The sequence below is a fragment of the Cupressus sempervirens genome, chromosome 9 (genome assembly GCF_028749045.1).
Source record: "Cupressus sempervirens isolate cs-2001-9-10 chromosome 9, ASM2874904v1, whole genome shotgun sequence".
In the NCBI taxonomy this organism is placed as follows: Eukaryota; Viridiplantae; Streptophyta; class Pinopsida; order Cupressales; family Cupressaceae; genus Cupressus; species Cupressus sempervirens.
The window spans coordinates 62,115,776-62,130,351 of record NC_143126.1 but is presented as its reverse complement, the minus strand read 5'-3'; the positions used below and the strand labels follow the sequence as shown (position 1 = coordinate 62,130,351).

At 32.6% G+C, this 14,576-nt stretch overlaps 1 protein-coding gene across 1 annotated transcript in view; it reads left to right on the top strand.

Annotated features, from left to right (window-relative positions):
* The first annotated feature begins 2,723 nt into the window (after positions 1-2,723).
* Positions 2,724-14,576, top strand: part of LOC149537641 (agamous-like MADS-box protein AGL11) — an 88,389-nt gene continuing 76,536 nt past the window's right edge. The window contains exon 1 of the mRNA XM_089802357.1: positions 2,724-2,905. Coding sequence (XP_089658483.1) covers positions 2,724-2,905 — 182 coding nt within the window. The remainder of the gene's footprint in view (positions 2,906-14,576) is intronic.

Genomic DNA, 14,576 nt, shown 5'->3' with positions numbered 1-14,576 from the left:
TGTACATTTTAAATATAAAACCTTGATGAAGGATGTTGTGAGATTTCTCATGCTTCATCTTCTTCTTAACTTTGAGGATGTTCATTTCCATAGAGTGAAAAATAAGGTAGGGGATGAAATGGGACTATGGTTCCTAAAATGGTTCAAAATGGAGAAATGGTAGTAGTAAAAGATCTGAAATCTACAATCAAATGTGATATAAACCATAATCATTAACATACCTCTTTCAAGGAATCTAGTAGGGCCATTCTCAAGAACCCATGATGACCACATCTTGTGCTCTTACTAGGTTGGGAGAACTAGTTGAGGTTGGCTTTGTTCAAAACTCTTTTCTATTTTCTCCATTATTGGTCATCTAAGGAGAGACTCCCAATCTTTGAAATGACCTCATCATTGATTTTAAATGAGAATCCATTAACAATCACCATCTTGTTACTCCAAGAGTTGATTAACTACATGGAAATAGACTCATCAAAGACTTATGTACACTACACATAGGGTAGAAGCCTAACCACCTTCAGATAAGCCCAAGAAACTTCATTATACTCTTCAATAGTATTTGGTTAAATGTGCATAGGATTCCCACCCATTTCTTTATTCTCTCCCAAGTCCTTAATGGTATCCTTAGAAAAAAAACTAATATTACCCCTCCTTCCTCACAAAGAAATCTAAAAATGGCAATAAAAATTGTGGAGACAAATTTGATATTTAACTAGTTCAATTGTTAGTCACACAAATAATAAATACCCAAGTAATAATCATAAACCACAAGCATAGACCACCAAAAAGCATAATGGGTGTGAGAACACTCCCTTCCATATGAACCACATATGTGCTTGCCAGTAGTGATCGTACTATTATTATTTAAAACTTCCATCCTCTCTATCCATACATGATCACACCAAAACTTACCTAAAGTGACATCTTGCCTTATGCCAAAATCACCAAAAAGTTGGTCTCCATGTCTAAGGCCAATTAGGGTCTTTTTGAAATTACGGGAATTATTTCAACTATTTTCAAAAATGCACTCATAATAATTATGTTTTCGGGTAATTTTTTCCTTTCTCTTAAGTTTTATTACCCTAAGTAGGGGCTCTACTGTTGTTTCTTAAAATATGTTCTATTATAATTGGATCATGGCCCTCTGCCTACAGAAGGACACGTATCATTTTATATTTTAACACTGTGACTGAGTTGAAAAACAGTTTGAGTCATTGTCACCAAAACTACACCTTTTACAATATTATCTATGTATGTATGTATGTATGTATGTACACACACGCGCGCGCGCGGGCGCGCACACACACACACACACATTTGGGTTGATCTCAATGAGCTAATATTTATTGACGATAAAAGGTACACCAATTTAAAGTAATCTTTGAATAGAAGAACTTATCAACCATCTTAGTTGATTCATGATCATTGGTCAAATTGTTTGTAGAATCTAATAATATAAGTTGATATATTCTTCAAGTTATTAAGCATTCTATTATACAATAAAATTTTAGTAGCTATACCACTTTTATTGTAAAAGATTATTCTTATTATTTGTTGAAATTACATATTATTATTGTTATTATGTGCTAAGTATGTAGTAGACTTGAGAGGCTCATGAATTACCATGAGTTACCATTGTATTGTAAACTCTTAAAACTCTTGCCTTTGTAGATTACCCTATATAGGAAGCTCCTTTTTCCCCTTCCGTGTTTCATTAGGAAATTGAAAGAAATAATTGAAAGGAAATGTTAACAAAAAGTACATGGAAAGTCATATGTTTTTTCACCGATTAGATCCAGTGATTATCATATATCTGTGCATTGGTTTCTTAAATGCTTAAAAAGTAATTTTATAAAGAACGTCTTTATTTTAAGTGACGAAACACTGACCTTTGACTTGGTATAACTTGCTCCTCCTTAAAAGGCAGGACGAACATAATAGAGACAATAAATTAATCTGCATAAAATGCCAAACGTTGGGACACATTTCTATTCGGTGGAAACACCCTTCCCATTGCCGAGGATTATATGCACTAGTATTAATTATTGAGTTGTCAGCATCTATTTGAAAGGGCGACATGTTTAAGCTTTTTTAGCTATAGTGAATTTTCTTGCATGCGAAGGTTTTGCTTGTATCATCCGGAGGTGAAAAGCTCAGGCTTTATAAATTCCCATTTCTGGTCTGTTTATGTGCACTGTACCTCATTGGAACGCCTCTTGAATTAGCAACGTTTTAAGTTAAATAATGACATGTATATATTTAAAAAAGAAGAGATAGTGGGAGGCAGCATGGATGTCGGTATAATCTAATACTAATATTTTGTCCAGAGTGGGGACACTCTATCACGTGGGACGTCGGTAGACCATGGGGCCGGTGACCATTAAGTGAAAACTGAGGGATACTATTTACATTTGGGAAGAACAATATGGACCTCGTATTTGATTCCGTATCACAGTTGTTTGCCCAAATCAAGTCAATCGAAGGTGGGCTTTTCTATCATTTCTTGAACCAGGTACCCGGATAGAGGACAACAATAAGTATTATACAGTTAAGGATTCCAAGAACAACGCCAAGCACTGCGATTCGGCTTAATCCGAGATCTAAGAAGGGGGATAACCGATCAAGGTACCAATATTTTTTTTCACTTACACATTATAAATTAAAGAGGCTTATTTGCAGATCTGGTTAATGGTTTTGGAGGCCTGCTGTTTAATAGGAGTTTGATGGGGCGAGGAAAGGTGCAGCTAAAGAGGATCGAGAACAGCATAAACCGGCAGGTGACATTCTCAAAGCGTAGAGGAGGGCTGGTGAAAAAGGCCCATGAATTATCTGTGCTGTGCGAGGCGGAAGTTGCTCTCATCATATTTTCAAGCAGAGGGAAACTCTTTGAATATGGCAGTCACAGGTATGTACACATATACCACCATTAAACATCGATACAAGACATTAAATGTGATGCTCACTTTGCTAGTACTGAAAATAGCGTTTGATCTTTAAAATAGTGAAGGGATTGAATGATATGAGTTTGGTTTGTGAGATTAAATTGATCCTGATTTATTACACAGATTAAAATGTTTTAGATATGATTGAGGAAAGGCTCAATTTCTCTGGAAGATTGGGGAATGAGTGAATCATCTAAGGAAACTTGAGATGTGGGCTAGGAAAGAAGATCATAAATGAAGTAGGAGGGATAGAGTTACCAATGGTACATACATAATGTTGACCTTCGAAAAGCACAATACATGTACATGTAACTTATAGCACAAGAACTTAATATATGTACGCATTCCCTAAAACCTGGTAAGGATCGCAAATGTGGTTCCAACAATACATTGTTGGCATGATCTCCTCCGTCTTGTAGAAACAACGTAACAAGGCATTGGTGGATCCATCTGCTCCGTACTGTAGAGAACAAAAGTGTCTTAGGCGAGTATTGACACAACAGTTTACCATACAAACAATAATGATACTCATATTAGCCGGCATATTATAACCTCTTCAGACAAAAGGTTAATAATTATTAAGTAGAATAGAGCAAAATGTACCCGTTAAATTTGGAAAACCTCATCTCTAATTGGACCAACAAATTTAAAAGGATCAAATGGGTATGTTTTAAAACGTTGAACTTAATTTTTCCATTGCTACTTAAAACTATGCCGTAGAATGAAGACCACCGTCGCCATTCTGTTATTCTTTCGAAATCAATGTCTTGCATCAAATTAATGGTCATAAATGATTCCGTGAAATCCACTGTTCCTTAGTAGTATAGTACTGAAGAGGCTCATATATACCAAAACCGGTTGTGATAACTGTTATAGGTTTCTCCTTTGAAAAACTACAAAATATTAGAAACATGGGATCTCACATTAAGGTTATCCGTAGAAGTATAAAATCTAGATTGTGTAGAAGCCAGTAACAGTCATTGGTTTTAATATGGTCATATTTGTCTTTCATGTATGTCCATTGTGTCAGTATTGAATGACGTTATTTTTAACTCATATGAAACACATAATATATAGGCTAAATCAAAACAAAAACACCGAATGTATATGAGGACTTTAAATGGTTTTCTTCCCTCATCAGCATGCATTAGAAGGCGTTACTCTTACTATTTGTCATATGATGAAATCTTCTTAGCACAAACACCTTAGCGGTGGATGAATAGATTACTATAGGTCAGATGTCAACGACAGATTAATAGCCAAGATTTTTAAGATTGGTATTAAACTATTAGAGATTGCACTCAATTTTTACGGTTCTTTGAAACACTAGTTGCAAATAAATTGTGTAGAGAATGTCAAACATGGAGATATAAAAGTTTCTCGAACGAAATAACATATAAAATCAATTAACAGATTAACAGTACAGAAATGAGTGCTGAAACGCCAGGCTCATGTATTTATAATCAGAATTGTATTCAATTTATAGAGCATTCCAGATGAGTGGGTGTAGGCGGCTGCATAATGAGATTCAAGAAATTTCCAGAATTTCTTACGTTGTGTCTCTTTGGTCTGTGCTGTGTATACTGGTTGCATAAATTAGTTTACTTTAACATCTATGTTTAATATCTATACTAATTGTCTAAATATCGTCCCCTAATCTGGACATGATGGGTCTGGGCCTAAAGTCTTGTTAGGTGCCCATTTACAATCAATTATTTCTTAAATACAATGGTTGAAATTCACTAGGACCCCCTTGTAGGACACTCAAGATAGTCATGTCACTTCTCTTAAACCTAAAAGATGTCTAAGATGTACAAACTTAGTTTCACATAAGCTTTGGTGAAGAGATCATCAATCTGGTCCTCCATTTTGCAGTATTGTCTAAGATTTTTCAATATTTTATGCTAAGGTTTATCATCATTAAATACAATGAAAATATATAGAAACACATAACAGTTAAACATTGCATAAATGTGAGTTGAAAGGTTAGGGTAATGTATTGTATTTATAACGAAAATGATAATAAATGTACAAATTATTGTAGACCAAAGTTTGGTGGTTTGTTTAATATCTTAGTTTGGGTGGTCAGAATTTGTTGGACATGTAGAATGAGAAAGTACTCTAGTCTAAAGTTTCGTAGTTTATTTATTATTTTATGGAAATGGGTAGATGGAAGCTCACCATACCAGTAGCAATAATTAGTTAATTTTAACAAATAGATTGTACAAAATGATATATTTTGTTGTATTCAATATCGAAAAGTTGACATAGTATATTTTCCTATAATATAATGTAATTATAATAGATTTTTGACTTAGTTTTAATTTAAAATGTTAACAAAAAGATGATCTTGGATTTTAGAAATTAGAGGTCTTACACTATAACATATTGTAAAACTTCTCTAATCATTTGAGAACTGAGAAAGCTAAACTATTAGACTAGTAGAAAAATCCTAGCAATTAGTGCAAAGCAAACTTAGTGACATAGTAGCACCAACCTCGAGTAAAACCACAAATGGCTTATATTTTTTTGCAAACTCATTTTTAACATTTTAATTTTTTCCCTTTATGTCTCTTTATTTAAAAACTAAAAAAGAGTTTTAATAGCTAGCACATGACATTTTAATAACACTAATGCATATCTATCCCCGTCAATTTGTTACTTTGTCAACACTATTTAATCTTACAATTAGTATGGATAAAAAAAAATAATGTATTTTCAAAGTCATACTACAATTAGGAAGTAGTATAGAGACATTGATCAGTTGTAGAAAATTCTATGTAAGAAATAACAAAATAAGTTTATTCAATTAGTGTTAAATGTATGCATACAAATATAGACATAGAGAAATTTACATAAAGAGTCCGAAGAGACAATAGTTAAAAAAAGTGTCAAAAAATTAAGTTTATTATACAACTTGAAAAATCATTATGCCATTAAATATCTACATAATTATTTTAACAATGGTCCCCCTTTATCCTCATTGAAACCAAGACAATCTTCTTATAGTTTTATGTTCACTTTGTACTCCTTAAGAATATCAAATACATTTGAAAATTTTAGTCATTTTATTAATAAAACAACCTTTGTCTTGGAAGGATAAATGACTTCATAAAATGAAAATAATAAAAATTTGTAAAGTGTTATTTAGCTTATATACCACATACTTTTCATTATTCCTCATTTCAAAATTTAAGATTGATATCATATTTTCAAAAGAAACTACAAATAAATTTGTACAAACACTTTATCTAGTATTTTTAACAAAAAATAATAATTATAAATAAAAATGGAATGTTGTAAAATACACATACACATACATACATATATGTATATAGTTGTGTGTGTGTGTGTGTGTGTGTGTGTGTGTGTCCACACACATATACACATACACAAACACAAACACACATGAGTGTGCATGTACACATGCGCACACATGCATGTGCATGCACACATGCACGCATGTGCATGTGCATGCGCACGCACATGCACACACACACGCACACGCACATGCACACGTGCACACGCGCGCGCGCGCGCACACACACACACACACACACACACACACACATGCACACACACACATCCAATAGATAGTCTTGCATGATGTATTTGAAAAAAGTTACAAAAACATCAACACTCCCTCATAGCCATGCAGGATAACACTTGATATGATGTAACCTTGTCATAAAATCAAGAATTACATATTTAATAATATCCTTGATTATGAAATATTCAATTAGCGTGAGTTACTTAAGGTCCATTAGTATCAATTGGACAATCAAACACTTAATATTTTTTTGTCTTACTTATCCTTCTACTCGGTCTCTACTGTAATCTTAATAACAATATTAACTAATATTTTACAATCCCAATATAATAGACTTGCTGAATGTAAACATTTTAAATGTAAAACCCCATTAAAAAAATTCAACAAAAGTTTGACACGAGAATTTGATGTGGAAACCAAAATTGGATAAAATCACTAGCAACATGTGACCACTTTTTCACTTCTCTAAAGTGATCCCTGTTTGGAGCCAACCTTCTTAAATGTTACAATACACACTATTAAATGTGACCTAGTTAGAGGATTTAATCACTGTATTAGGAGTGGCCTTTTCAGAGGACTTTAGAACATTCCTTTAGGATTTCACCATATTTAAGGATTTACATAGACTATTAAGTCCTTAATGTTTTTTAGGTCAGCCTTTTTTGCAAAGGTGGGGGAAAAAATGAAATCATAGCCAAGGCTAGAGCCATAGCAAGGCTCAATTAGATATGCTAGAGTAGTTGATGAGGTAGATGACAAACAACCACATTGGTATTTGCCAAATATTTGACACACTGGCAGAATTCTCTACAAAAGTTATATGTTCTATGGCCACTACCCTTTACCTTTTCAAGGTGAATAAGGATGTGAAGAACTTGGGCAAGGAGAGCAAGACTACTAGCTCCATTTACAGCTTCTTGGTAGAGGACTAGTCAAAGATGCTCTTGAACAAACTTGTCAAAGAGTAGGGGTGGATGTGAATAGGGACAAGCCTAAGGAGAAGAAGGATGAGAATCCTAAATAGGAGTGCAGCTAGCCCTCGGTTTAGTTTTTTTCCTTTTTGATATTATGTTGTTGATTACTTTGAACTAGATACCATATGGGGTTTTATTTAATATGTATATGTGTATATGGGGGACTTAGAGTGTTAGATTATGGTGATTGATCAGGAAAGTACTGTACATACTTCATAAATAGTGGGGTTTAGGGCATCGCCCTGAAAACATTTTTTGGGTCGTGGCCGACATATGGCCGACATGTTGTAACCCTAAAATGAATAAAATCCTTGTATAAAAGGGTTTAGGGTTAGGTATTCTCATTATGTTGTGATGCAAAATTGGTTCTTGCGGCAGTATTGAGCTGTAAGGGATTACGGATCGTAATCAGGTTGTAATCATTGGATTTTAATAAGATCAGACTTGTTGTTTGGTGGACGTAGCCCAGGGATTGGGTGAACCACTTTAAATCTTGGTGCCTTGTGTTTATTTTCTATGTGCTCTATTATCTTCTATTATTGGTTATATTTGCATGTAGTTTTCATTTCTGTCTGTGGTTTATCTTAACATGGAGCAACAATTTATTTCTTTTCTACTAGAACGCTTTTCTGTTTTGTCTATTTGTTACTAGCAAGATTGATGGTATTTTTAGTTATGTTTAGGACTTTTTTTTGGTTTATGAAGTTTAAATTTGGCATCGGTTAGATGACTAGGAGGTAACCTTTGGCTTACTTTCATCCTTTTTTGTACTCCGAGGTCAGCCCCCATCCTTTTGGCTGCTATCTAATTCTTCAAAAACCTTTTATTGAAATGATTTAAATAAACATTTTTTATAATGATTAGAAAGAAAACAATAGTCTTAGATATGTATAATTACAACTCAGTTTGTAGTTTCAGATATCTACTCAAATCATGTTTTGATTCCCTAATAATCCTTCTTTGCCACATTTTTCCTTGATATTCTTAGAAACCCTTCAAGAAAACACCCTTCTCTTCACTACAAAATCCTCAACAGCTTTGTTCTATTTCACTAGAAATCTTTGAAAACATGTACAACTTCTTTTATTTTCTCTCTTCTTCACATCATCTCTTAAGCTTTGCCTCTATGCTTCTTTAAATTGATAACTCTAATCCTTTGCCATTTTTCAAAATCACTATACATCTTAGTGTTTACAATCTAATACAATAGATTCATTGTATTTGTTCATCTTCACCTCTTCTAGAAACTTCACATGAAATTTTTTCAAGAGATATATTACCTAATCCTTTCCTTGAATAAAATGATCCAACATGTTAATCCTTATCTTCAACCCACTTTTCATATCCCAAGTAATAAACTAAGTTGACTAGAAATTAGAATTTCTCATACGCAGTCAAAATAGTATCACTTGGTCATTACTAAATTCTAACTCTTGGTGATCACTGGATCACTTTCTTAGCACTTATGCTATTTACTTGGTCAATATTGAGGTTGGGTCAATATTAAGTTTCACTTGGCTTGTATTGGTGCTTGGCTTGCTCTATTATGGGGCTTGGTCGATACTAGCATCCTTTGGCATGAACTTCAAGTTCCTTAGTCTTCTATTGTACTCCTTGGCTAGGCTTAAGAATTTTTTTAGTCTTTTCTTATGTCTCCTTAATGTAAACAATCAAATTATCTTGTAAAAGTCTAACTAATCAAGTGTCCATTGTAACTTCCTTTTCATAACCCAACCTTTCTCTAGGTGGTTTTGTTATGAGAACCTTCTCAAATGCTCTTCATAAGTCAAATAGATATAACATTTAGATTAGATAGAAACATGTCTCATTAGTAAATTTGACATCAATGAAAACACAACAATTGTTTCAATTGTAGCCTCTCTCCCTGTTTGGCATTTATGGAAAGACCTCAAATATGTTACTTTATGAACACAAGCTCCCTATTTTTTACCATGGAATTTAAAATATTCCACTTCCACGAGTAACCAATATCCTTATTTTATAGTATCTAAGAGTGTAGTCAATTTTTGATAACATTTCTAATGCCTAGAAGAGTATAAAATGGACTCAACAATCCAATAGGAATACCTTTTTCAAAAATAGATTTTACCAAAGCCTATTATCACATACAATAGCCTTCTTTTTTTGCTACATTAAAGGGCTTGGACTTGGTCCACATATATTTGTTTCAATTAAAAAAGATTTTTTTAAGAGAAGAATTCTTTTATGATAAGTAAAGGGCACTAATCCCTTATCTATGGGTTCTAGAGGTCAATTCATTGCGATTATCATTTACCACATTCCTTTTATCTTATTTTTGGTAAATTCTTTGGCTATTTTCTTCACTTTACTATTTATCCATATTTTGTGTATGTATTTTCCCTCTTCGATTTAGATACTTAGTAAATTACTAGCTAATATTCAAATTCCTTCTTCTCTCTAATTGAGCATAGTGAAAATCCATCTTAAGATTTATTCTGTTACTTCTAGTACTGTATCTTAGTGGCATAAAATTGATTACAATAAAAATCCATTTCTTCCCCCACCATATTGGACTCATTAGTATGACTAATTGTGTATTAACCATGCCCATTTTTTTCTTTTCTAGGGCATGCATTTTCCATCAATGGGTCATTTATTGACGTTTGCAATATTTTTTTCTCACAAATTGAATCAAAATATGCACACTAGTTAACAAGGCCTCTTTCACTAATAGGTAATTTGCAATTTTTTAAAAATTTATTTTTTAAAATAGATTTTACTAAAGCCTATTATGACATAAAATAGCCTTCATTTTTTGCTACATTAAAGGACTTGGATCTGGTCCACACATATTTGTTTCAATTAAAATGATTTTTGAAGAGAGAAATTATTGTATTATAAGTAAAGGGCACCAATCCCTTATTTATGGGTTGTAGAGGTCAATTCATTGGGCTTATCATTTAGCACATTCTTTTTATGTTATTTTTGGTGATTGCTTTGTCTATTTTATTCACTTTACTATTTTTCCATATTGTGTGTATGTATTATCCCTCTTAGATTCAAATAATTAATAAATTACTAGTAACATTCAAATTTGTTCTTCTCTCTAATTGAGGATAGTGAAAATCCCAAATAGTCTTCACTATCTTCAAATGTATTTTGTTGCTTCTAGTACTATATCTTAGTGGCATAAAATTGATTACAATAAAAATTCCTTTCTTCCCCCACCGTATTGGATTGTTTAGTATAATTAATTGTCTATTAATGATGCCCATTTTTTTTTCTCTTCTAGGGCATCCATTTTCCATCAATGGGTCATTTATTGACCTTTACAATTTTTTTTTCTCACAAATTGATTCAAAATATGCATGCTAGTTAACTAGGCCTCTTTCTCTAATAGGTAATTTGCAAATACTTTTTAAAGTTATTTTAGTCACACATTTATATACTCATCATGTTGGCCTGCATCCACAATACCCTACAACAAAATTGAGAGGTTGCTATAAAAATCTTTGTGAGCATCAAACACAAGAAAACATGCTTTTAGTTTTTGTATTGGGGTTATTATTTTTTACCAAATCACTTAGGTAACCTTGGCCTTTTCTACTCATAGTCTTGGCCAAGCCTTGTTAATTAAGTGGGTTACACAAAATATCAAAGGAACTGAGGCCTTAAATCTTCTTATTCATCACCTCATAACCTTTGGATATCCTTTGCACCACCCAGTAGAAAAATATATTATTCTCAAGATCCTATTGATCATGTCAGAATCAGTTGAAACTCAAGGTTATTTTGTTATAATAAATATTTAATATCCTTGAGAAGAAACTAAACCATGACTATGATGACATATAAGATATTTTATAAATGGACTATTTTGCAAATAGAAAAGACTATAGAATTTTGTTAATTTGAATGCAACATCTCCCTCTAGATGATGTTATATGTATTCATGTTTGTTAGTTTCACAAATGTGGTATGCAAATCCCAAAAGATCTTTTTATTTAAATTAACTATGTCTCTCCATAGACTAAATCTTTCCTTACATAAATACCTTTAAATTGCTAGGTTCTCTTTCTCAAGGTGAATAGTGTTTTTAGTCTTACTCATCGGTGAAAGGATTGGAAATGGTACCAAATAACTACATTCTTGTGTTATAATTCTAGACAGCAGTATATTTTTCTTTCACATAATCTATCAATGATTGATACCCTCCACAAAATATGCATTTATGTTACATACATTACTGCTAGAGTAGTTGTCTTCGATTATAGTCTAGTCCTCTATTACTCAACCCAAAATTTCCCATTTTTCCCATCGCATTATTTTCCAAGTCTTTCCTTTTGGAGGTTGTCTTCACCACTTGAGTATTCAAAATCCTCATTTTCCTTTTTGTAGGCAATTTGATTCATTTTTTGTTACTTATTTTTCTTATATTGTACGAATAACAAATATTAGATTTGGACTCAAGATATCTTCTCCTTATCCTATCTATAATTCTTTTCTTGGTATATGGCTCTTTCATGAGATAATTATAGACTTTCTTTCTATTTATTTTTGTTTGGTGTAATTTTAGATTGGAAACTCTCTTTACCATTTATAAAGATAGAAATTCAATATTTTTCAATATTAGGGCTTAGATAGTTAAGGTGGCTATAGTGGTGGTCTATTTGTAAGAGCTTCTACGCTAATGTGGAAATACATAAAGTTTTGTGGAAAGAGTCCCTTCAAAGAATTTTTTTTGTAGTCGTTCATCATATCACAAGAAATTTTGAGGTTAAAGCTCATCCTAATACCACTTCAATAATTCTCATTCTCATCCTTCATGTCATTGCTCACCCCAACACCACTAGTAGTTCCATGGCTCTTTTTTCCCTCTACGTAGGCACAATTTACCCATAGGTTGGTAACTAGGTGTCGATACCACTTGCACTTTGCCTCCAACTATAAGTTGGTCACCTATTAAAAATAATACTATTTTTCCTTCTACTTCCAAAATCTATCCATCGCTAACCATGGATATTTTTCCCTAATGTGAAGAGAATGAGAGAAAGTAAAATAATGTAAATGGATGAACTTTGCCAAACCCTAAAACTGCTATTGAGCCTTGTTGGGTAAGGAAGGACAAGAAAGACACCCAGACTCCTCTTTTTATGGTATTATTTATTTTTGGGCTCTTCTTTTTCTAAGCTATGCTCATTTGGCATTTTTGGTGTTGTTCTTCTTAGAGCTTTAGCCCTAATTTCTATGGGATTAGGTTGATATGATTAGATTAGTAGGGAGTGAATTTTTCTTCTATCCATATTTATTGATTAAGATGTAATTAGCTATTAACTTTTTCCCCACTCACTATAAAAAAATATTTATTAATTTTTTCTTCAGTTTATTGTAAGGTGATATATTTTATTGATTATCAAATGAATGAAATCATGTTTTTGTCTTGCATTTTTTTGTCGATTAAGAGAAAAATTAGTTTAGTGTTAAATCTTGTGAACTTAAAATCTTTATCTTTAGTCTTTTGAACATAGAGAGATTTTTATTAATATTTGACAAAGTAAATAACTATTGTGTTAGTCACAAAACAAGGTTTTATTATTCCCTTGTCCCTAATAAAAGTAGCATCAACTAGAATAAGCAAATGTTGGGTACTTTTAGAATAAGACCTTGATCATTTATTTTGATGGTTTATGTTATGAGTATCTCTATGTAAAATATATAATAATCATCTATGGAGACTATTAATATGGTATCATAGATAGGATAAGAGAAACTTTACCAATTTGAGTTACTATTGTCATTAAAACAAATAATAATAACTTATATATTGTTAGTGTGATGATCAACATGGTCTAGTTGTCAATTATTTTCAATCATACTCCTTGGGGATCCTTTACCATAGTGAGGGGTGTAAGGAAATGTGACCCTTTATCACCCTACCTTATTATCTTGAGTGTAGAGCTTCTTGGTAGAAATATAACCTCCAAAGTGGAAGAAGGAACTTTTTAAGGTAGTTAAACTGACCCCCCACCTCCATTTGGAGGTTGTCTATTAATTTGTGGATGATAATTTCTTGGTTGGTATTTCTCCTATCATTAAATCTATATAATGGAAGAATATCCTTGACTACTATGACCAAGCATGGGATCAACATATCAATTCATAGAAAAGAAAAGCTTATTTCTTCAATATTTATGTAATTTTTCAAAATCATGTAACCTCTATTTAGGGTTTTTAGGATATCTCCCTCTTGGAAACCTATCTAGGTCTCCTACTCCTGGTTAAAGATGTTAGCTAATAGTTTTGGAACATGATTCTTGAAAGGCTGCAAAACAGGCTAGCATGGTGAAAAGGAAACTTACTTCATCATGTAGGAAAAATCCAACTTCTTACTACCTCACATTAAGAGATACTGATGTGCTTTCTCTCCATCTTAAAAATTTGTAGCTCTATGGGTTCTCTAATAGAAAAATCTAGAGATATTTCCTTTAGATGAGCTTGGAAGAAAAAAAATATTATCATGGTCAACTAGGATAGTCTTTGTAAACCCAAGGACATGGAAGGGATGGGAGTTAGAAAGGTTAAGGATCTTAACAATGCCCTCATAACTAAGTCTACATGGAAGTTTGCTAAAGTTGAGGGAGGTTAATAGAAAATAACTTGCTAACTCCCCCTTCACCTCTCATCTATTTAATATGAATGACCCTTATTCTATGAGGATCTAGAATAACATAATTAGGTATCATACCCCTTAGAAAGAGGGTCTTCAATGTCTAACCAATAAGGGAACCAAACCTAGTTCTATATTTAGTAAGTCTTAGTAAGTCTCTAAATATTTAGTAAGTCTTTCCATGTCAAAAGTGCTATAAAGATTTCCTTGGGAGATTATATTAAGGATTTTACTAATCCTATAAATAGAAATGGATAACATTTGACAATAATTGGAGATGCAACCCTAAGGATTTGGTTTTAATTAAGGAGTTGCAAGAGTTTATCAACACTTTCAGGATCCCTATAGCACCCTCTAATGACATAATCATCTAGGATAAAAAGTACTTGGTTAACTTCTTTTTCTAGTCTTGCTAGGTCTTGACCCAATTGATTCAAGGGTCCTAAGAGTTTGTTGGAATA